The 21269-nt window shown below is 47.6% G+C and overlaps 2 protein-coding genes across 3 annotated transcripts in view; both read right to left on the bottom strand.

Annotated features, from left to right (window-relative positions):
- LOC119459581 (uncharacterized) overlaps positions 1-21269 on the bottom strand; it is a 140441-nt gene that overhangs the window by 18487 nt on the left and 100685 nt on the right. The gene's annotated exons all lie outside the window — the stretch shown is intronic.
- LOC125946805 (phospholipase A1-like) overlaps positions 1-21269 on the bottom strand; it is a 286234-nt gene that overhangs the window by 2391 nt on the left and 262574 nt on the right. For both annotated transcript variants that reach the window (XM_049670872.1, XM_049670871.1), the window contains 3 exons: positions 18176-18487; positions 4852-5104; positions 719-904 (listed from right to left, as the gene is read on the bottom strand). In XM_049670872.1, coding sequence (XP_049526829.1) covers positions 719-904; positions 4852-5104; positions 18176-18487 — 751 coding nt within the window. The remainder of the gene's footprint in view (positions 1-718; positions 905-4851; positions 5105-18175; positions 18488-21269) is intronic.

Consider the following 21269-nt stretch of genomic DNA (forward strand, 5'->3'; position numbering starts at 1 on the left):
ATATAGTTGCATCACGACGCCGCGATGGCTCAGTGGCTATACTGCAGCGCTGCTTAGCACAGTAGGTAATAGCGTCATTTGCCATACACTTATTCTGTATTCATATGAAGTCGTAATGCAAAATCGCTGGAGCGCTGTGCTCCGAGTGCACAGTACAGCACCTGGGCAGGTGAAAATATTGCCGAATGTACCACTACAATTACCCTTATAACTTAGTGTGCAGGGCCTGGCAGAAGTAGCTGCACGTAGTGGCAATATGGCCTTCACAGAACATACACATGCATTCATTCGCCGCCCAGATGAGGGGTCCCAATAAGTTAAAAGGGAACCTGAAGTTCTCTTCGGTAACTACAGCAAGAATGTGCCAAGAAACTGACATTCGTTGACCAGCTTAAATTGAGCTGTATACGAATGACAGAGGAAGTATCAAAGAGCCACGTGGAGCGTAAAAAAAAACAAACAAGAAAGAATGCTCTGCAAAATACCTGATGTACCTCTACGCTTATTGGTCCGTACGTGCTCCAGTTCTTCAGACTCGCAAGATGCCTGCGCACTAGGCTAAAGCTGGCCAAGCTCGCCATCGCAAATATAAACACAACTTGCGCCACTATGTTTCAAATTTTCACTGTAATTTGTCACGAATAACTTGGCTAGCCAATGGATGATTCGTACACATTCTCCTTCAAGCCATTTCTAAGAGCATACCATTGCTTCTTACCCCCACAGCCTGGTTGGTAGCTGCCACCATTCGGGTAGAAGTCAACATGCCCTATAGGCCCCTTAATACCAAGCTTCAGACTATATAAATATCCTGCGTTGGTGTGTATGATGTCCACAAAGTTCGCATCGTTCTTCGACAAGGCCACGTTCGAGATGTCAAACAAAGGCCCAGCCGGGTCAAGACCTAGAAGAAAAATATTCTCGCTTATGTGTCGTCTACGATATTGCTGAAAAGATACATTTTTATAAACTATTCTATTATGAAAATTACTATAATCGGCATAAAGGTAAATAGAGGCATTCTTTTTCTGCCTTGTTGTTAATCAAAAATATTTTAAATTAAACTCTTGTAGTCGCGGAAATTGTTAAACGCATTTAAAAGCAGAAAGGCAACCACTTAGAACGCAGTACTTCATAACATTGACTTTTTCATAGCAATATTGCAGGTGGGGCTGTTGCCTTCGTTTACTGTTATATTTTTTGTAAAATCCGCGAAAAGGCTCTATATGAAAAAGTGTACCTGATATCGTAGAATTTGGTGTAATAATAAGTAAATTTGTACAATTGTCTTCGTGTACTTCTAGTAGCTGTTTACTAACGTCTGATGAAGCACTTCCGTAATGGTAGTCTTCTAAGGAAATAACCTTATTTCCACAGTAATTATTTATGTAAACCTGTCCGCAACATGAGCAACCGAACTAATCAGGCATGGCTACAACACAACGCTTTGCTTGGGATGTTGGCTTACTTCATTGTAGTGGCAGTCTCGTTAATTTACAAACGCGTTCCATGTGTATTAAATTTGTCTTCCATGTGACCACCCTATGTGATCGCCCAGTGGCTCTACGTGGCACTGCTTAGCTCGAGGTCACTGATTCGACCTCTTCTGTGGCGGCCGCAGTTAAATGGGGGCGAACTGCAAACACGCTCGAGTGTTCTTAGATTTAGGTGCGCGGTAAAGAACCCCAAGTGGTTCCGGAGTCCTAGTACGTCCCTGATATTCCTAAGGTGATTCTGGCACGTAATATCTCAAAATTTATCTTTTACATATATTTTTACTTTTCATATGACCCAATCTCTCGCGGGCAGGGATACGACCTCGTGACTCAGACAGAGAACATCGCGCCGAGCCAGTAAATGAGACTCTAAGCAGCTTTGTAAATGAAGCAAGATCGCAGGGCTCATGCGCAAAACTTTCGTCCACAAAACGGCATCGAAGTTGAATGGGAAATTCACATTTCGCTCGTAATTCCTGTAACTTGGCGTTGCAAGTGTAAAACTTTTTCTGACAGTCTCATCATTATACTGAGAAGCGGTTTGCTTTGAAGGTTAGTGGGACACCACGCGCTATCGTTCCCAACTGTCAAGCATGCTTTGCACTATTTTCATGCAAATCAATCTCATTGTCACTTTATATTGCAGTTTGTTTAGGTTTGCATAACACTAATTATGGTCAAACCGCTGGAAAAACATTCTTTCAGCAGCGTAAAGATAAAAATATTATGTTAAAAAACATAGCAATGCTTGCAAACATTTCGCCTTTATACGTCTGCCACCCCCCCCCCCCCCCACCCTCCCCTCGCTTTCCATCTTTTTCTTTTTGTGTGTTTAGCGCTCCGGCAACCTATTCTGTATAGTTCTCACCTAACCTAAACTTATGAATTTTCTAGTTTTAGTTTTGCATAAGTATTACCGGCTTTTAGAGCAAAATATATTGGTAACGGTGATATAAGAAAAGGTTGTCGCCAGTTTTTGTTATGCGATAGCACGGTTTATCATCGCTGGACGAATCTAGCCCGGTGAATGTGCACGCTACCTACGATAGGAGCAAGGAAGCAAATGTCTACGCTGAGCCGACTATCATGCAGGGGTGAGCTGTGTCATGGTGGCAGTAATCAATTTTAATAAAAAATCATGCGAAGGTGCGTACAGCAGCCACAAGACTATGTAATTTTGTTTTCCTCACTAACTTTGTCTGCCCTTGAATCAGACGTTCCAGACCACATTTTCCTGCAATGCCGCTAAAGCAGCTGTATGCATTAACGTACTGCAGTGACCACCTACTTTCTTGACAATGGCATCAAACTTCTTTCGTGATACGCTTAATGCGTTGGGACAGCTGCAAAATCGGAATGTCTGTGGCAAACGGAGTGGGCGACCGAATACACAGCACGAGCTGAACAGACAAGCACACAATTACAGCGCATGCAGGCACTCTAGCTGAAGGCCAAACCCCACAGTTTATTGTCAAAAAAGGGGCAACAAATCGTTATGAGTGCGCCATTAAAGCAGAACAGCAATGGCGACATACCCAACTCCGTACTCGCTCCTATGCACACTGATGAATAGCAGACGATGCCAAGAGCAATCCACACTGAACGTCGTGACGTCTACTTGGTTCGATTTCGCAGGAAAATAAAAGGCGAAAGCTTGCACTAGTCCGCGCAAAGCTCCAGACACAGCGAAGCTGGCCGAAATGCCGACACCGCGTTCCATCGCATTGCAATGCGCACAACGCGTTCCAGCAGACCCGTTCCGTGAATGCGTCTCTCTCTCTGTCTCTCGCTATCATTTTCTTTATCTCTGTGATGTTTTTTGTCACCGACCCCGGGGGCGTGCGGGTGTTAGAAGAGATGGAGAAGGAAGACGGATGGCGACACAGCAAACAGATTTTTTAATAGCACGCAAACTCGAGACTCAAACTAAAAAAAAAAAGAAATCGAGCACACTAAAACACACTGCGGGAAAAAATACTAATAAAGACACAAAGTAAAGCCTAATATACAAAACAAGTTCTACTTTGCGCCTACGCTCGTCCGTGGCGGCTAATTATTCAAAGTCAGGCAACCCTGTCCTATCTCTGAGACGCTACGAATAAGAGTCACCTTGCTGCGCTCGTCGTTGCACTGTTTGTCCGAGTCTGAAGCTCGTCGGCCCTTTTTCTCCAGCAGTTGGTGTTCTCGTTGATGCTATAGTCGCCTTTGCCTTGCCGTCGGCGCTGTCGTCTCTTTATCGGTGGGGAGCTCGCCGGTACTTCTTCGGTGATGAGCTCGTCAGTAAGTCTTCAGTGACGGCGCTCGGCGTTGCTCAGGCCCACCTGGATAGGCCTAGCGTCGGGATGCGTCGCAACTTCATGAGTGCCGACGTGGCGTCCCGCGGAGAATCGAACGTGCCGGTCTGCCGCAGAAGGGGGGATCTCTCTGGGGTGCCCGGTCCTGCCGTGAGAGGCTGCAGCCAGTCCAGGAGCCTCGCTCGAACTTGCCGAGGTCGACGGCCACACCTTGGACGGCCAACGTCACGGACTCAGCCAGATCCCCAAGTCTCCCGTCGCCAGATCGGAGCTGGCGATGCGATCTTCCTGGCCCGGAGCCACGTCGATAATCCACCGACAGCGCCGTTCATCCCCCGACCACGCCTCGGCTCAGGCGCCTCGAGAGCTCGTGCCGTTCCGAACACTGTGCTTCACGTGCTCTTCTTTTTTTTTTCGTGCCGCAGACGAGCTGCAGGCCTTTCCGGTCGCTCTTACATATGACAATCTCTCTCCCGAGTACAGCCCACAAAACCTTTTCTTGAACTCGCTGAGCATGAGCGCGTGCGAACGCGCCAGCTGAGGACGAAGGCGACGTTGCTTTGAAGGTAAATTGAAGGTAAATTTTAAAGCTGGTAATTGCGTAGAATTTTGTTTCAGTAGCTACACATCATATTTGCAAATGTGTGATGTTGCCTAGAGTGGAACAGGCTAAAATAGATTAGATACGAAATGACGTCATTATATATACGAGATGCCTTTATCGAGCAGTGAACACAGATAGAGGAGAATACTACTGAGGAATGTTTGAGCAGAAGAACACATTCATGCTCCAGCTCAATTGTTTGGAAATCTTTCGCACATTTCATTCCAAGTAAAGGAGTCAACTGCGATGCTTCAAAGGCAACGCACATTCTGGTGGCTCAGAGCAACTACTACATCATTCTAACTTGCTCCACGTGTGTTTTTATGTTTCATGCCTGAACACATATTCTACCTTTGATACTCCTACCTAACGATCAACATTGACAATGTTCTTATAGGTGTGCCATATCATGCGTGAAATTTCTTTGTACAGAATTCTGTTCTATATGTATATTTACCTGTTATGCGGCCAAGTTTCTCTTTTGTGGCGTTGTAGAAATGGCGACCGCAAAAGCCTGCAGCTTGTGCGCCCAAGCTGAATCCTATCACGTGTATATTCTTTGCTTCCAACTTCCCATTAGATGTCGCAACCATGTCTTTAAGTACCTTTGAAAGCAAGACACCGGGCATAGGACTGTTGGCTGCTGCTGCAGGATAATCAGGCACGCGAGCTCCATTTAGCCATTTGACAATTAGGACGTTACAGTCAACCTAAGAAAAGACAAAAGAATAATTGCGTAAACCTAAATATCGACAGCTAAAACTTATAGTACAATATTATATGGAACATTTCAGCATTCAGCCGAACATGCAAACGAAGAAAATTTGGGTGACCTTGCTTAGTGCATGCATATAGCAAAGCGCAACTACCGACAGAAAAACCGAGAGCTGCATGCTTTCCTTCTTTCATGTGATACTTTTTCGGGCAATTTTTAGCTTACGTCACACTTGATTGAGTTATTAAAAAGTGAAAGTTTTAGCTTTCCGACGGCAGCTGAAATTGGATATTTAAGGGGAATGTACTTTTTACTTCTGAAACAATTACTGATTGAAATATTTGAATGTAGGAATGTAATAATGGGCAAGCTCATCATGACACCTAGACAGACGGTGGAAAAGTAGTCACACGAAATATATTCGCAACGCTTCTGTTCAAAAGCTGGTGTTTTAGTATATCAAAAGTCTTGACAATTGGAGCGATTCGTGTATGAAAAATGTCACTGCTTCCGGCAAACTGTAGATATGAGAAGACGTGGCGCATAGATAGAACGCATTTATAATTCGGCAAATAAAAGCCAATATAAAGGACCCTTCAACAACAGAATTCATCATCATAATCATCATCATCAGCCTATATTTATGTCCACTGCAGGACGAAGGCATCTCCCTGCGGTCTCCAATAATCATATCCTAGCATTACGAGCACCAAAATCTACAAATATTTATATTGTTACTCAAAAGCTACGGAAGGACAGAAGAGGAGGACGAAGTGCGCTTGTCTTTGGAGCGGCTCGGTGTCGGCGCGGCAACCCTTTGCCCCTTTTTCATCGATTCATCTTTAAATAAACGCACCCCATCGTAACAGTTTTGGTGGACGGTGCTGGGTAAAACAACGGCGCCCCCGAAGAACGACAACGAACCGACCGCTGAGGCGCAATCCGTGGAGCTTCGACGAAGTCGCCGAATTGCCGGTCTGCCACCAGAGATGGCTTCTGACGGCGACAATCCGCCACCTTCTACCAGCGTTCCATGGCAGCCCTACATCGAGCCACGCACCTTCGCTGGAAAAGACGGAGAAGACGTGGACGGATGGCTCAGCTTCTACCAACGAGCAAGTCGGTTCAACGGCTGGAATGCCACCGCCCAGCTTAACAACGTCGCCTTCTTCCTCAAGGGAACAGCGTCTGTGTGGCTTGAAAACCATGAAGAAAGCTTGACAACTTGGGAGAAGTTCGTAGACGAAATTAAGAAGTCTTTCGGAGATCCGACAGCTAAAAAGAAGCGTGCAGAGCAAACGCTAATGCAGCGAGCTCAAGTCCCCGGCGAAACTTGCACTACGTACATCGAGGAAGTGCTTAAGTTGTGCAAGGCCCTGGACCCTCAGATGTCAGAAGAGGATAAAGTTCGCCATCTGCTGAAAGGAATCGCTGAGGACGTGTACCAGTTCCTCATCGGAAAAGACCGTCTGGAATCCGTAACGGACGTCGTTCTGCACTGCCGCACATTTGAAGCGCTCAGAGCTCGGCGTATCACACCGAAGTTCGGTCGCCTGGCCAACGTGACTAACGTCGCCAGTGTTGACGTGGTCCCAGCTCCATCCGACCTCGCCTCAATGATTCGGCAAGTGGTGCGCGAAGAGCTTGACCGGCGCCAGGCGGTTTCCCTCTCGACTGCTCGGGTTCGAGAGCCTTTCTCTTCCGGCGACTTTGGTGAGACGTCCATTACCGCCGCCTCCGTAGATGCCTACAACTTCGCGCCTCGTCCAGGAGTGTCAAACCATACTACGAACGCGCATCCCAGTTACCAGTTTCACAACGGTTACTCACGCAGACCGCCGCAGTGCAGACCGCCTGCAGTTCCTCAAGAGTGGGACGGCCGTGCCAGTTATCCTCCTACTGACAATTTCAGTGCGTCCCGTGAACGCCCCATCTGCTTCCAATGCGGCATTCGCGGTCACGTCGCCCGATTTTGTCCTCACCGCCGTCGCACGTCACCACCAGTCCTATGAACGACCGCGTACTTTTTATCGGCGGGGCAACCGACAAGGTGACGAGACACGTTGGTCCTCTGATTCAGATAGCAGGACGCTCTACCAGGCGAATTACCGTAGCGACTCACCAGCTTCTGTGCGGAGCTTGACGCCGCCGCCTTCACGCCAGCGCAGGTCTCCATCTCCGCGACGGCGTCTCACGTCACCGCCGCCGGGAAACTAGGCGGCGCGACCAATGGAGGTGCGGTCGCTAGTCATCTTCAGCTACATGCCCCTATGCCTCCGCCAGTCGCCATGTGTCATAATAAGATTCGTGTTTTAGTGGACAATGTTACTACTTTGGCCTTAGTGGACACAGGAGCGAGTGTCTCTGTTATCAGCCAACATTTCAAAACCCGACTAGGCCGTAAAGTGATGTTTCGCTGGGACACCTCTAATACATTTCGTGCTGTGAGTGGCGAGTTGCTCCGACCTATTGGTGTGTGCACCGCGAACGTTTACTTCTCCGATAACGTGTATCAAGCCGAATTCGCAGTGCTTGCTAAATCCACTCACGACGTAATTCTTGGCCTCGACTTCCTACAACAGTGCGGTGCCACTGTTGACTGCGGTACCGGCGAGCTTTTCCTCTCTCCTCTTGCTGACCAACCTGCTACATGTTCACGCACTCTCGCCGTCATTGAAGATACTGTCTTACCGGCACGTTCCTTATCGAGAGTACGAGTTGCTGCTTGCGGTGTCGACGCCGATACATTTGATGCAATTGTTGAGCCTGTGCCTTCGATGGTTGTGAAGAAAAGTGTGCTCGTACCTCGATGCGTCCTCTCTGTGGCCTGCGGAACAACTACACTATGGGTGTAAAATTTAGCCCCCCAGTCTGTTGTGCTACCCTGCGGTATCCGACTTGCCTCTTTTGAAGTGGATACCAGTCTCAGCATAGGCGCTTTAACGGATGACACGTCCCATGACTCCCTAGAGCACGGTGCTGAAGACTCGTTGCCGTTTCTAAAAATGACCAACAAGTCATTGTCCTCAGAGAAGCGTCAAGCCCTGGTCAGCGTGCTTCGAAAGCATGCGTCATTGTTTGATTTCGCGCAGAATGCTAACAAAGTTCAAGTTCCAACTACGCGGGCTCGCCACAGGATCGACACGGGGCCCGCGCATCCCATAAGGCAGAAGCCTTACCGCGTGTCCGCGTCAGAGCGCAAGATCATCGCTCAACAGGTCGACGACATGCTAGCCAAGGGCGTCATACAAGATTCCTCTAGCCCTTGGGCTGCGCCGGTCATCCTCGTGAAAAAGAAAGATGGGTCCTGGAGGTTTTGTGTCGACTACCGGCGTCTCAATTCTGTGACGAAAAAGGATGTGTATCCACTTCCCCGGATCGATGACGTTATCGACTGTCTTCATTCCGCATCCTACTTTTCATCTGTAGACCTCAGATTGGGCTACTGGCAGATACCCATGCATTCAACTGACAAAGAGAAAACCGCTTTTGTGACCCCAGACGGCTTGTTTGAATTCAACGTCATGCCGTTTGGTTTGTGCAATGCGCCTGCAACATTTGAACGGTTTATGGACACGGTACTGCGCGGCCTGAAATGGGAGATTTGTTTATGTTATCTTGACGACGTCGTCATTTTTGGCCGCACCTTTGCAGAGCACAACCATCGACTGGACGTTGTTCTGACGTGCCTTGAACAAGCTGCCCTTACCCTCAACTCAAAGAAATGTAACTTTGGCCAACGAGAGGCGCTAGTACTTGGACATCTAGTGGACAAGCAGGGGGTGCGACCAGACCCACAGAAGGTCGCTGCAGTTACCGGCTTTAAACAACCGCAGTCACAACGCGAGCTGAGGAGCTTCTTGGGTCTTTGCTCGTACTTCCGACGTTTTGTGCCCAACTTTGCCGATACTGCCTACCCTCTGACTTCATTGCTGCGCAAGGATAACCCGTTCACCTGGACAGCAGATTGCGATTCCTCGTTTCGTCAACTGAAGTTCCTGCTCTCTTCCGGACCAATCCTTCGCCATTTTGACCCCTCTGCCTCAACAGAATTGCACACCGACGCGAGTGGAATCGGCCTCGGCGCCGTCCTCGTCCAGCGTTTTGGTGACGCCGAGCATGCCATTGCCTACGCCAGCCGTTCGTTGAGCAAGGCCGAACAGAATTACACCGTCACTGAGCTAGAGTGCCTCGCTGTCGTCTTTGCAGTCCAGAAGTTCCGGCCATATCTCTACGGGCGCCGCTTTACGATCGTTACTGATCACCATTCACTATGTTGGTTGGTTGGTCTCCGCGACCCGTCTGGCCGCCTTGCTCGATGGGCGCTACGTTTGCAGGAATTTGACTTTGCAGTCCGTTTCAAGAGTGGCCGGCATCATGCGGACGCCGACTGTCTTTCGAGGCTCCCTCTACCGACAAGTGAATGTGACGCCGACAATTTCGATGAGTTTCTGGCCGCCATCGACGACATTCTTTTTCCCGATCTGGCCACCTTCCGGGAAGAGCAGCGTAACGACCGCAGCCTGGATGGCCTCTTTGCCTCAGCTGCTCAGCCAACAGGTAACAATGGCTTTGTCATCCAAGATGACCTGCTCTACAAGAAGAACTACGCGGCTGAGGGTGCCCGCCTCCTCTTAGTGGTCCCTAAGAATTTGAGAAACCACGTACTCCGTGCTATGCACGACGACTCCACCGCTGGACACCTGGGTTTCACCAGAACATACCACCGCATTCAGGGTCGATTCTATTGGATTGGTATGCGACGCGATACAGAAAAGTATGTGGCCAGTTGTAACAAGTGCCAGCAATTCAAGCGCCCGAATACTGCGCCGGTCGGACTCCTTCACCCGGTGGCGCCACCATCATCTCCTTTCGAAATGGTTGGAGTTGATCTTCTCGGCCCATTCCCGCGCTCATCTAATGACAACCGCTGGATTATAGTCTGCGTCGACCACCTGACGCGTTATGCGGAAACCGCAGCGATGCCAACGGCCACGGCTCTTGATGTTTCGAGCTTCCTCCTGTCCTCCGTTATACTGCGTCATGGACCCCCTCGTGTTATTGTGAGCGATCGCGGTCGCCAGTTCGTGGCCGACGTAGTCGAAGAGCTGTTGCGTCTCTGTGCTTGCCACTTTCGCCACGCGACCCCGTATCATCCGCAGACAAATGGTCTCGTCGAGCGCACTAACAGAACTTTGACCAACATGCTTTCGATGTACGTGGATTCCAGGCACAAAAATTGGGATGACATCTTGCCTTTTATCACATACGCCTACAACACCGCAAAGCATGAAACTACAGGCTACAGCCCTTTCTATCTTCTTTATGTTAGACCACCCCGCAACTTCCTTGACACCATTCTACCTTTTACTCCTCATGCGGACTCTTCTCTTGCCCAGACTCTCTGCCGCGCTGAGGAGGCACGCCGCATAGCTCAGCTCCGTACGTTGGCATCCCAGGACCACTCCAAGATCCGCTATGATGCACGACATAAGAATGTGTCATATGAGAAAGGGGACATTGTATGGCTTTGGACACCACTTCGCAAGCGCGGCCTGTGCCAGAAGTTTCTGGCTCGTTACACCGGGCCTTTCGTCATCACCGATCGCCTCAGTGATGTAACCTACTTGATTGCTCGCCTCGTGTCCAATGGGTACCGGTCTAAGAAGACGCAGCTTGCTCACGTCGCTCGCCTGAAACGCTGTCATCCACGTGACTCAGAGTGGACGTAACAGTTACTCGCCCAGCGGGCTTCGTCTGTGAAGGGAGGAATGTTACGCAAAAGCTACGGAAGGACAGAAGAGGAGGACGAAGTGCGCTTGTCTTTGGAGCGGCTCGGTGTCGGCGCGGCAACCCTTTGCCCCTTTTTCATCGATTCATCTTTAAATAAACGCACCCCATCGTAACAATATATGTACGCAGTCCTCCTCAGGTAGTAAGTCTTCATTGTTGTGAAGCCGTATTTCACTTGTCGGGATCTCTACTCTTCCACTGAAGTACAGGGCATATGGCTGCCATGGCACAATAGTGTCACGTTGTAGTGGCGGGGAAGAACACAGCAGCAAAACTGTGAATGATGAAACTAACTCTTTATAGGGCGAACTTGTGCCCCTAAAAACATGCGACATTCTTAGCGCAACGATAGTGGCGAACAGATCTGGTGATAGTGGAAAATGTGATCTGCGGGTGAAGTGCATCGGCTTTTACACCTGACTCATCGAAGATTACAGCGTAATAATCGCTGTTGCCCGCGTGCCTTCCGGAAAATACTACGCAATTCGTGTTCCGCAAACAATCTCATTACACAATATTCGGCGAGTATATGCACAACACATAGAATCAACGACAACAATCAATCAAGTTGCCAATAATGCCAGCGCATCTTCCGCTAAGCGATAACATTAGAATCTGCAAAATGTTGAAACTCTTCGAAGAAGACGGGATGGGAACATAAACATAGTTGAACACACAAAGCGCTGACTTCCAAATGAGTTTATTTCATGAAGGCAGGGAATTTATAAGGGATTCAAAAATAGTAAAACAAGCAACAATCGCGCAGAAATTGTGTAATTGGCAGCGACGAAACGTGGCAAGGCCTCGTGTGTATTACGAGTGCTGGAGAGACCTATTGTGCCGATCTAAGAATTTTATTACTTTCGTTGATAGTGATAAAGAAGGTGAGCTTACGCAGTTGTCACCTCTGTGTGTGATGTGGAATGCCTCGATGACTTCTCTTTCCCTTTTATAGCGAAGCTGCGTATGGCTAGCCGATTCGTTCGCCCGTCGCCTGTACGCAGAAACTGTATCATTAGCAGAAATAGGGAGTTTTAGTATAGCGGAAAACGGTTACGTTAGCGTTAGCGTGCGACGCAACACTAACGCAAAGAAAGGCTGCACTGCGCGGTACAAGGTAGTGTTTTAGAATAGCGGAACGGAGCAAGACGCTAACGATAACGCAAATACACTTTGGCGCCATCTCGAGGCGGATACTACACACATGAGCAAACATGAGCAAACCCTCTCGTTAAGCCTACTCCGCCGCTAATCGAGAACGTATGTCGAAAACAACCTCCATTTGTCCCCTGTACGCCGCTGTGGAAGCACCATCACACAAATCTACAGCAAACACGAGCATTAGCGGGGAACGAATGAGCCGAACAGTGCAGGCCGACGACTCGATAGATCCGAAGTGGACGGCTCTCGCTTCAACAGGCGCCGCCATCTTGCCCTACGTAGGGATTCCCTTGCGTGCGTTAGCTTTGAACGGCATATTCCGGAAATAGCGTACGTACGTAAGAGTACTGGCTACGTTTACGTTCTGCGCATGCGCAGTTTGCAGCAGGCAGCGCTAACGCTAAGGCTAAATCCTAGCGTTGGCTGTTTTTCGCTATACTAAAACTTCCGAATGGCTTGAACGTCGTCTTCTTCTTCCACAGTTGGCTCCGTTGCCGCTCATCATTTCAGCGTAGAATTTCAATTCCCTTCTGTCGTCGTAATGGGTAGGCCGTGTTTACGGTGATATGAGCCATTGCTTAAGGGGGTATGCGCCATTTACTGCCTTACGCGACGGACAGATTTAATATTGAAGCAATTTAATTTTGAAGAATCGCAAGCGGCAATGCGACAATGGCGGACTGCGGGCATACCGTCAGCGTCGTTTTCTCCCTCGCAGCCGAACTTGTGTGTAACCTTATTAAGGAAGGCAATGACTAACGAACAATTGAGAAAGACTAATGGATCGTCGGGATTAACCCCGTAATAAACACCGGGCCCGTGCGTTTCGGCTTCGCTGGTTAACCATCTGTACGGAGTGCTTGGGCGGTGATTTTTAATTTCGCCTTTGAAAGGAATTTGGTCTTTTTCAGATAAGGCTCGCAGCTATTGCTGTCGCAGCTCTTGCAGTGAAAGTTTAGATTACTGCCCATGCCGGTGGGCATAGATCGCTTGAGTTCGTGTGCACGCTCAATGATACAGCAGCCGGTTTAACCAATGTAAGAGCGGCCGCACGACAGAGATATCTCGTAGATAACATTATAGATGCATTTGATGAACTTGCTCTGATGGCTCTTCTTGCATGAGCTATACTCCATTTTTCTTTAGTCTGGAGGGAGCACACTTCCATAAGTGTGCGGGGCGCTGAAAAGAGGACGCGAATCCTATGCCTTCCTGCAACCTTCTTAATGTTGTGGGAAAACAATGCAAATATATCATGACAAAAGGTGGTTTTCGATCCAACCATTGCTTTTTACCCTGTCTGGAGATTTTAGTTATTGAGGCAGGCTTTCGGAAGTGCTGCGAATCATGTGATGTGGGTATCCACAAAAATCTCCAGAAAGGAAAGAGCAACGCTGGGATCGAAAACAACCTTTTGTTATGACATATTTCCGTTGTCTTTCCCACAGCATTAAGAAGGTTGCAGGAAGGCATGGCATTCGCGTCGTCTTTTCAGCGCCTTGCAAACTTAAGAAAGCGTGCCCATTCCCGACGAAAGCAAGCAAGGACTATAGCTCATCCAAGAAAATCCATCCGAGCAAATTCACCAAATGTATCTATAACGTTAACTACGAGGTGCCTCTGTCGTGCGGCCGTTCTTACATAGGTCAAATTGGCCGCACATTCAATGAGCGTGCGCCGTAACGCAAGCGATCCTTGCGCACTAGCACGAGAAGTAATCTCCTCATGCACTGCAAAAGGTGCAACAGCAAAAGCTGTGAGCCTCACCTGGAAAAGACCAAATTCCTTTCAAGGGCAAAATTGAAAACGGAAAGAGAAGTCATCGAGGCATTACGCATTGCCCATAGAGGTTACAACTGCGTTATCTCACCTGATCCATATCAGTATGAACGAAAGAAATAGAATTCTTAGATAGGCACATTAGGTCCCTCCGGTGCTCGTAATACACACGAGGCATTGTCATGTTTTCATCTTTGCCACGTGCTCGATTTCTCTGCGATTGTTCCGTGTCTTACTATTTTGAAGACCCTTATGAATTCCCTTCCTTCATGAAATAAACTGAGTTGGAAGTCTGCGCTTTGTGTGTGTGTCTATGTTTGTGTTCCCGTCCCACCTTCTGCGTGCAGTTTAAACATTTTGCAAATACTATTCTAATTCACTATAGGCGTGTCTGCGCGCTGCCGCCGTAGTTCAAACGACGCAGTTTTGCCCCATATTCCTTTGACGCCTGGTATCCTCCGTGTGCTGTTTAAGCCGCGCAGCGGCTCAGGCGTCACGTGCTTGCTACGCCTGTTACTGATTCGTTCTTCTAGTGAAAGTGCATTTAAAGAATAACTGCGCACATTTATGCACTTGTGCTTGGGAATGTGCAATGAGTCTGACCTTTATGCTGAATAATATTGTGACTTTCGTGGTAGGACCAAATGCTGTGAAAAAGTGTTCAACTAAGTTTTGATTATGACCCTTCGTCGTCATGCTATCATCACAGCTCCGCTATCTCCACTCTTAGTCGTCTCAGCGTACATTTCTTTGTCACGCTGTCACTATGCTACGACCATAATAATTTTATCGTCAGCCTATTTGTATGTCCACTTTAGGACGAGTCTCCCACCTACCTTCAATCACTTCTGTACTGGGCTGGTGGATTCCAAGTTGCACCTGCTGGTTTACTAATTTTACGCCCCACCTAATATCGTGCTGTCCTCTACTGCATTTCCGTTCTCTTGGCTCCCATTCCGTTACTCTCGTGGCACACCGGTTATCTGCAACACGCGTTACATGGGCAACCCTGCTCCATTTTCTCTCCTAATGTCAACTACAATATCAGCTATCCCCATTCGATCTCTGATCCACCCCGCTCTCCTTCTGTCTCTTAACGCTACGCCTAACATTTTTTGTTCCATTTGTCTTTGCGCAGTCCTTAACTTGTGCTCGAGCTTTCTTGTTAACCTGCATGTTTACGCCCCACGTATTAGCACCGGCAGAATGCAATGATTGTACACTTTTACTTTCAGCGACAGTGGTAAGTTCCCAGTCAGGAGTTGCTAATGCCTTCCGAATGTGGTCCAAACGATTGTTTTGCTTCTGAAAATTTTCTTATCATTATCATGGTCCACTGTGGGTAATTGACCATGATAAACGAACTCCTGCACAGACTCTATAAGCTGACTGGCAATCGTGAATTCTTGTTCCCTTGCCAGGCTATTCAACATCACCTTGGTCTTCTTCATATTAGTCTTTACCTGTTCTATTTCATCATTTATGTTATTAATTATTTGTCGGCATTCTATCGACAATATACCGTCGTCTTCACGGCGTCGTAATATTGCTAGTCGCCGTAATACCAGCATCATACCATCTTTATACTGTCGTAGCTGTTATGTCAGCATCGTCACTGCATTTTCGTTACACACGCATCGTGATGTCAAAGTGTTTGTCAACCCATTAGTCATACCATTGTCGGCATGGCAAAGTCATCACGCCATCACTTTTTATCCAGCTTTATCGCTTTGTTCTCATGCTTTCGGTGTCACTTTAATATCGTAACAACATTGCCGTTACGACTTTGTTATCGTTCTAACGCCGTAATTCTACCGTAGTTATCCAGCACCTTCATTACGCTGTCTTGCAGCCATTGTCGTATTGCCGCCATTGTCATTTTCTAGTCGTTGTTGCGTTGTTCTGAGCCATCGTCATGCCTTCGTAATCTTCCCGACATCTTGTCCTTGAAGTCGTTGTGTCGTCTACATAGAATTGTCGCCAATGACTCACAGTCATACCGTCCTCGTGGTGCTGTCATCGTCATTGATCCGTTCTCCTCATAGTAATATGGTCATCTCATTTTCGTCATGCCTTCGCCGTAACACTGTCGTAGCCGTCCAGCTGCTATTGCAGCGTCGTCACCGCACTGTCGTCATAACACAGTTGTCAACATTTTAGCATGATCAATTTATTGTCGTCGCGCCGTTGTCGTCATTCCATCCTCCTAATTCCTTCTTCGTCCATCAATTAGTGTCATGTCATTGCGTCATCTTTGTGCTAGCCAGTTTCCTTTGCAGTGATTTGGTCACATATTCTGACGTCGCCTTTCCGGTGTGTTCATATCATCATTAATTTGTTATCGTCCTTCCATCGCCATCATGCCGTCGCGGGGGATCTATCTTTGCCGTTCCGTGGTCATCAGTTGCAATGTATTTATCCAATTGTAGTTCAAAACACCACACCAGACGACATCGACTGCCGCGGAGCTTGCTGCTCTTCGTAGCGCACTTCGCATAGCTCGTGAGGAACCACCTAACCAACGGAGTGTTTTCACTGACTCCAAGGCAGCTCTACATTGCTTGATTTCCGCCTTACGCCGTGTACCCTACGAACAACTACTCCTCGAAAACCGAAAGCTCCTTCATTGCCTCGTCAAGCAAGGACGCGACGTCACCTTTCAGTGGCTCCCTAGCCAATGTGGCGTAATGGGCAACGAATATCCCGATGAAGCTGCTCGATCAGCTCATGTAGACGGCACGCAGGAACCAATCCCAATGTCAAGAACAGATCCAGCCGCGAAGCTTCGAGTGCTTGCAGACGATGCCACACAATCATTGTGGAATAAACCTAGTTTGCAGCACACACGTCTGCATCGACTGGGCCCCTGTCTTCGACTTCGACCTCCACCTGGACTATCCCGACCCGAAACAACGGTACTTTGTCGATTGTCGCTTGGTGTCGCATTTACAAAGTCGTTTGCTTTCCGCATCGGATCGGAGGATAGTGCTGCGTGTGTCCACTGCGGTGACGAGGAAACAATCGAGCTCGTACTTTGTCATTGTCCCCAATACAGCGCACATAGGCAGTCACTCGCGACCGCGCTGCCGCGTCTCGACAACCGGCCGCTTTTGGAGCAGACAGTCCTGGAACGCCGGCCTATACAGTCGTCGCACAAGTAAGTCAAGGCACTTTTTTGCGATCGAGTGGATTTCCTGACAGACTATAGTTCTCACAGACGTTTCCAACCTCCTCTATTTTTATTTTTTATTTATTTATTCCTTGAATATTTTTCGTGAGTGCTTTTTCTCTTCGCTCTTCTTTCCGCCTTTCATTTCCCTTTCCCCTTCCTCCAGTGCAGGGCAGCAAACCAGAATCTTTTCGGGTTAACCTCTCTGCCTTTCCCACCACGTTTCTCTCTCTCTCCCATTGTCATTACGGTGCCGTCATCACTATGTCGTCGTCATATTGTCAGCCTTCATTCCTTATTTTGCGTCCCGGCTAGATTATGAGACTCACGCTCACGGCCAATCACGCTCACGCGGCGCGTGATTGGAGAGCTTCGTTCGCAAGCAGCCTCACGTATTTTACCATCTGGGCCGGCTAAAGTTTCCACTTTTACCTTGCTATTCCTTTGGCGTGGCAGTGCATTTATGGTGTATGAAATCGTTAATAAACACACTTTGTTGTATTCAGATTCGAAATACTATACGGTGTTCTGTAGACTAGATGCAATAAAAAGGTAAATACTTCGTTTCTCGGCAGTTTAGTTATGTTAACGTTTGTTGCATCGAGGTATAACTAGAGTTTGTCCGTTCCTTGTTATAAAGGAAAATATATTTGCACGGAACATACAAAAATAAACTTTACTGACCTTTTTCATTAATGCAACTCTCATTTCGTGCACCTACTCTATTTGGTACTCGAAGTTAAATACATGTATTAAAGCGGTAAGTGACATTTACAAATCAATTTGCCAAATAATTTGCCTTTAGGCAAACGGCCGATGCGCATATGACGACACCTTATCAATGTGTGCCTTTATTGGATTAAACTGGGATGGCGCATCACCATCCCAAACTCAATGGGGTGGTGCATCGCCACAGCGACAAGCAAGATGTGAAACTCTGAAACCCTATCGCCTGGAAAAAGAATATTCCATCTGCGCCAACCAGCCGCCCTCGGCCCTTGTTGAAAAAAAAAATGCCATATAGCAAAAAAAAAAACAACTATGTGCTCATTGATACAATGCATAATACGTCTCATTATTTACTACATTTAGTAGTCTTTGTCCGTTTATTTTCATAACGGAAAATGTCTCTGCATGGAAGATATAAAATGTAACTTTACTGACCTTTTGCATCAATGCAGTCTTCATTTCATACATCCAGTCTACTTTATCCTTGAAGTTAAATCCATGTATTATAGCGACAAGTGGTTTTTGCAAATTAATTTGCCAATTTACTACATACTTTTGTTTCCATATATTGTGGTCCACACCTATCGTGTAATTAAAGTCTGAGCCGTACAGAGTGATAGCCGTACCAACTTCTTTCGGTTTGTCAGGACCACCGATATGGAGGCCCATTTTATCGTCAATATTGAAGCAGCCAATACCTTCATAGCATCTTGGAGTAGATCGCTTCTTGTTCATAAACAATAAGACCTGTGAAAGGAGGGGTGTTTTGGAGGAATGACATTTTTGTACTTATGCAGCATGCTCTTAAGAAAAATTACAATATGAGGTTTTACGTGCCAAAACCACGATCTGATTACAAGGCACGCCGTAATGGGGGACTCTGGAATAACTTGGACCACCTGGGGTTCATTAACGTGCACATAAATCTAAGTGCACGGGTGCATTCGCATTTCGCTCCTATTGAATTGCGGCCGCAGTGCCGGGATTTCATCCCGCAAACTCGTACTTAGCAGCCCAACACGATAGCCAACAAGCAACAACACCGGGTAATCGCACGCTCTTAAGTAATAATTTCTCTGCATTATGCAACTGAGGAAATACTCATTTGTATATGAGGTATGTCACGTCCATTGAAAAGGCATTTTTGTAATTTAGTAGATTGTCTGTTTCTTGCATTTCAAATATTCCTATGAGCTAATTATTTACCAAACGACTGTTTTTGTACAATGCACTCTAATGCACCCTAAATATTGCTATACATACCTAATAATTTCATAAAATTTGTTTAGGTTTTATGAAACACCTTTAAGTGTGCTTGAGGTGATTTGCACGTTACAGCACAAACTCAAACGAAATAGTGAAAGCATGTCATACCAAGAAGCTAGGAGCTTCAAGAATTAAATGTGTCAGAAGCGCGCGTCGGACGTTGAAAAAAATATTTCGGTTTTAGAGCGAACCTGTATATGGCTAGCCGATTCGTCCACCCGTTACCTGTACGCAGAAACTATCACCATCAGCAATGGCTTCAGCGTCGTCGTCTTCTTCCACGGCTGGCTGATTGGCGCCAACTTGAAAAGGTGATGTGATGTGCTCCGATGACGGTGGTAATGGACATCGTGAAAGAGCATCGGCATCTGGTGCTTCCTTCCGCACTTGTATATGACATCGAAATCATATGCTTGTAATCGGAGTATCGAGCGGCCAAGGCGTCCAGACACGTTTTTGATTGTCGACAACCAACATAGGGCATGGTGGTAGGTCACAACTGTGAAATGTCGACCGTGGAGGTTTGGACGAAATTTCTGAGTGGACCAGACAACAACCCAACACTCGTGCTCAGTTATCGAGTACTTCTATTCCGCGGAAGTCAGAACGCGGTTTGTATATGCAACAACCTTTTCGCAAAGGTTATGGTCGTGCTGCAGCAAGACGGCACCAATTCCTTGACCACTAGCATCAGCACGCAGTAATGTGGGCGCCTTGTCATGAAAATGACAAAGAACAGGTGGGGATGTTAGCCCGATGCTTGAGTTCGTGGAAGGCGGCTTCACGCGGATCGTTACAGTCGAAGGAACTGGAACAAGCAAGGAGCTTGTGGAGGGGCGCGGCAATGCTGGCGAAATTCCGGATAAAACGTCGAAAGTATGAGGCGAGTCCGAAGAAGCTGCGCTGTTTTTTTTTTTGCACGAAGTGGGCGCGGAAAGTTGAGCACTGCGGAAATGTTGTCCTGGTCGGGCTGGATGCCGTATTTGCTAACGAGATGACCCGGGAGTTTAATTGTTGCGCTAGCGAAACGGCAATTCGTGCTTAGTTGAAGTTCGGCATTAGAAAGGCATGTGAGCACTTCATCTAAGCGTTGCAGACGGTCAGTGAAAGTAGAGGAAAACACGACAATGTCGTCGAGGTAACATAGACAAGTTTTCCACTTGAGGCCGCGAAGAACAATGTCGATCATTCTTTCAAATGTGGCGGGAGCATTGCATAGGCCGAAAGGCATTACGTTAAACTCCTAAAGACCGTCCGGAGTAGACAAGGCAGTCTTTTCTTTGTCCGCTTCGTGCATTGGAATTTGCCAAAATCCGGAGCGAATATGAAAGCCGTAAAGTATTGCGCGCCTTGCAAAGAATCAAGGGTGTCATCGATACGGGGCATCGGATATACATCCTTACGGGTGATCTCGTTTAGCGCGCGGTAGTCAACAGAAATGGTACCGATGCATCCGTCTTCTGCGCTAAAACGACGGGTGAGGACCAAGAACTGGCGGAGGGACGTATGATGTTTCTTTTCGGCATATCGGCGACGTCCTCCTCGATGATTTTGCGTTCGGCCAAGGACACTCGGTAGGGACGACGGCGTACAATTGTCTGGCCATCGGTGTCGATATGATGGGAGGCAACAGAGTTCTGTACGAGCGACGAAGTATTCATATGAAAAGAGGCCTGATGCTTCGTGAACAATTTTATGAACACTTCACTCTGAGCAGCAGTAAGGTCAGCACTTATCACGGAAGCAAGGGCAGTAGAAGCAGATGAAGGCGACAAGAGGAAGCAGGGAGACTGGTTGGGTGTTCACATAACAGGTCACCGCAGAGCCTTGAGGTAGGAGGATTGCCTCAGTAGTCGTGTTTAAGGCGATGATTAATGCAGAGCATTTTTTTAACCGCACCAGGCAGGAAGCGAAGACAATGCCACGAGCAAGACAGCGGTCGTAAGGAGTGATGAACGCGTCGCCATTGGAGATATCCGTCGAAGAGGGAGTTATGATTTGCTCGTTGCCGGGAGGCAGTACAGAATTGGCAGCAGTGAGAAAACGCCGTCGTGGCTCATCGGCACTCCCGCTGCAATAAACTGTCTCCGTCATATGGACTACACGTTGACGGCAAGAGATTAAAGCAGACGCTGACGAGAGGAAGTCCCAACCTAAAATGAGTTCATGAGCGCGCGGGAATAAAATCGCGAGCTTAATGTGATGAAGGATACCATCAATGAAGACGCGTGCTGTACATTGGGCTGATGGTCAAATGATTGCT

Source organism: Dermacentor silvarum, chromosome 7, assembly GCF_013339745.2.
Source record: "Dermacentor silvarum isolate Dsil-2018 chromosome 7, BIME_Dsil_1.4, whole genome shotgun sequence".
NCBI lineage: Eukaryota > Metazoa > Arthropoda > Arachnida > Ixodida > Ixodidae > Dermacentor > Dermacentor silvarum.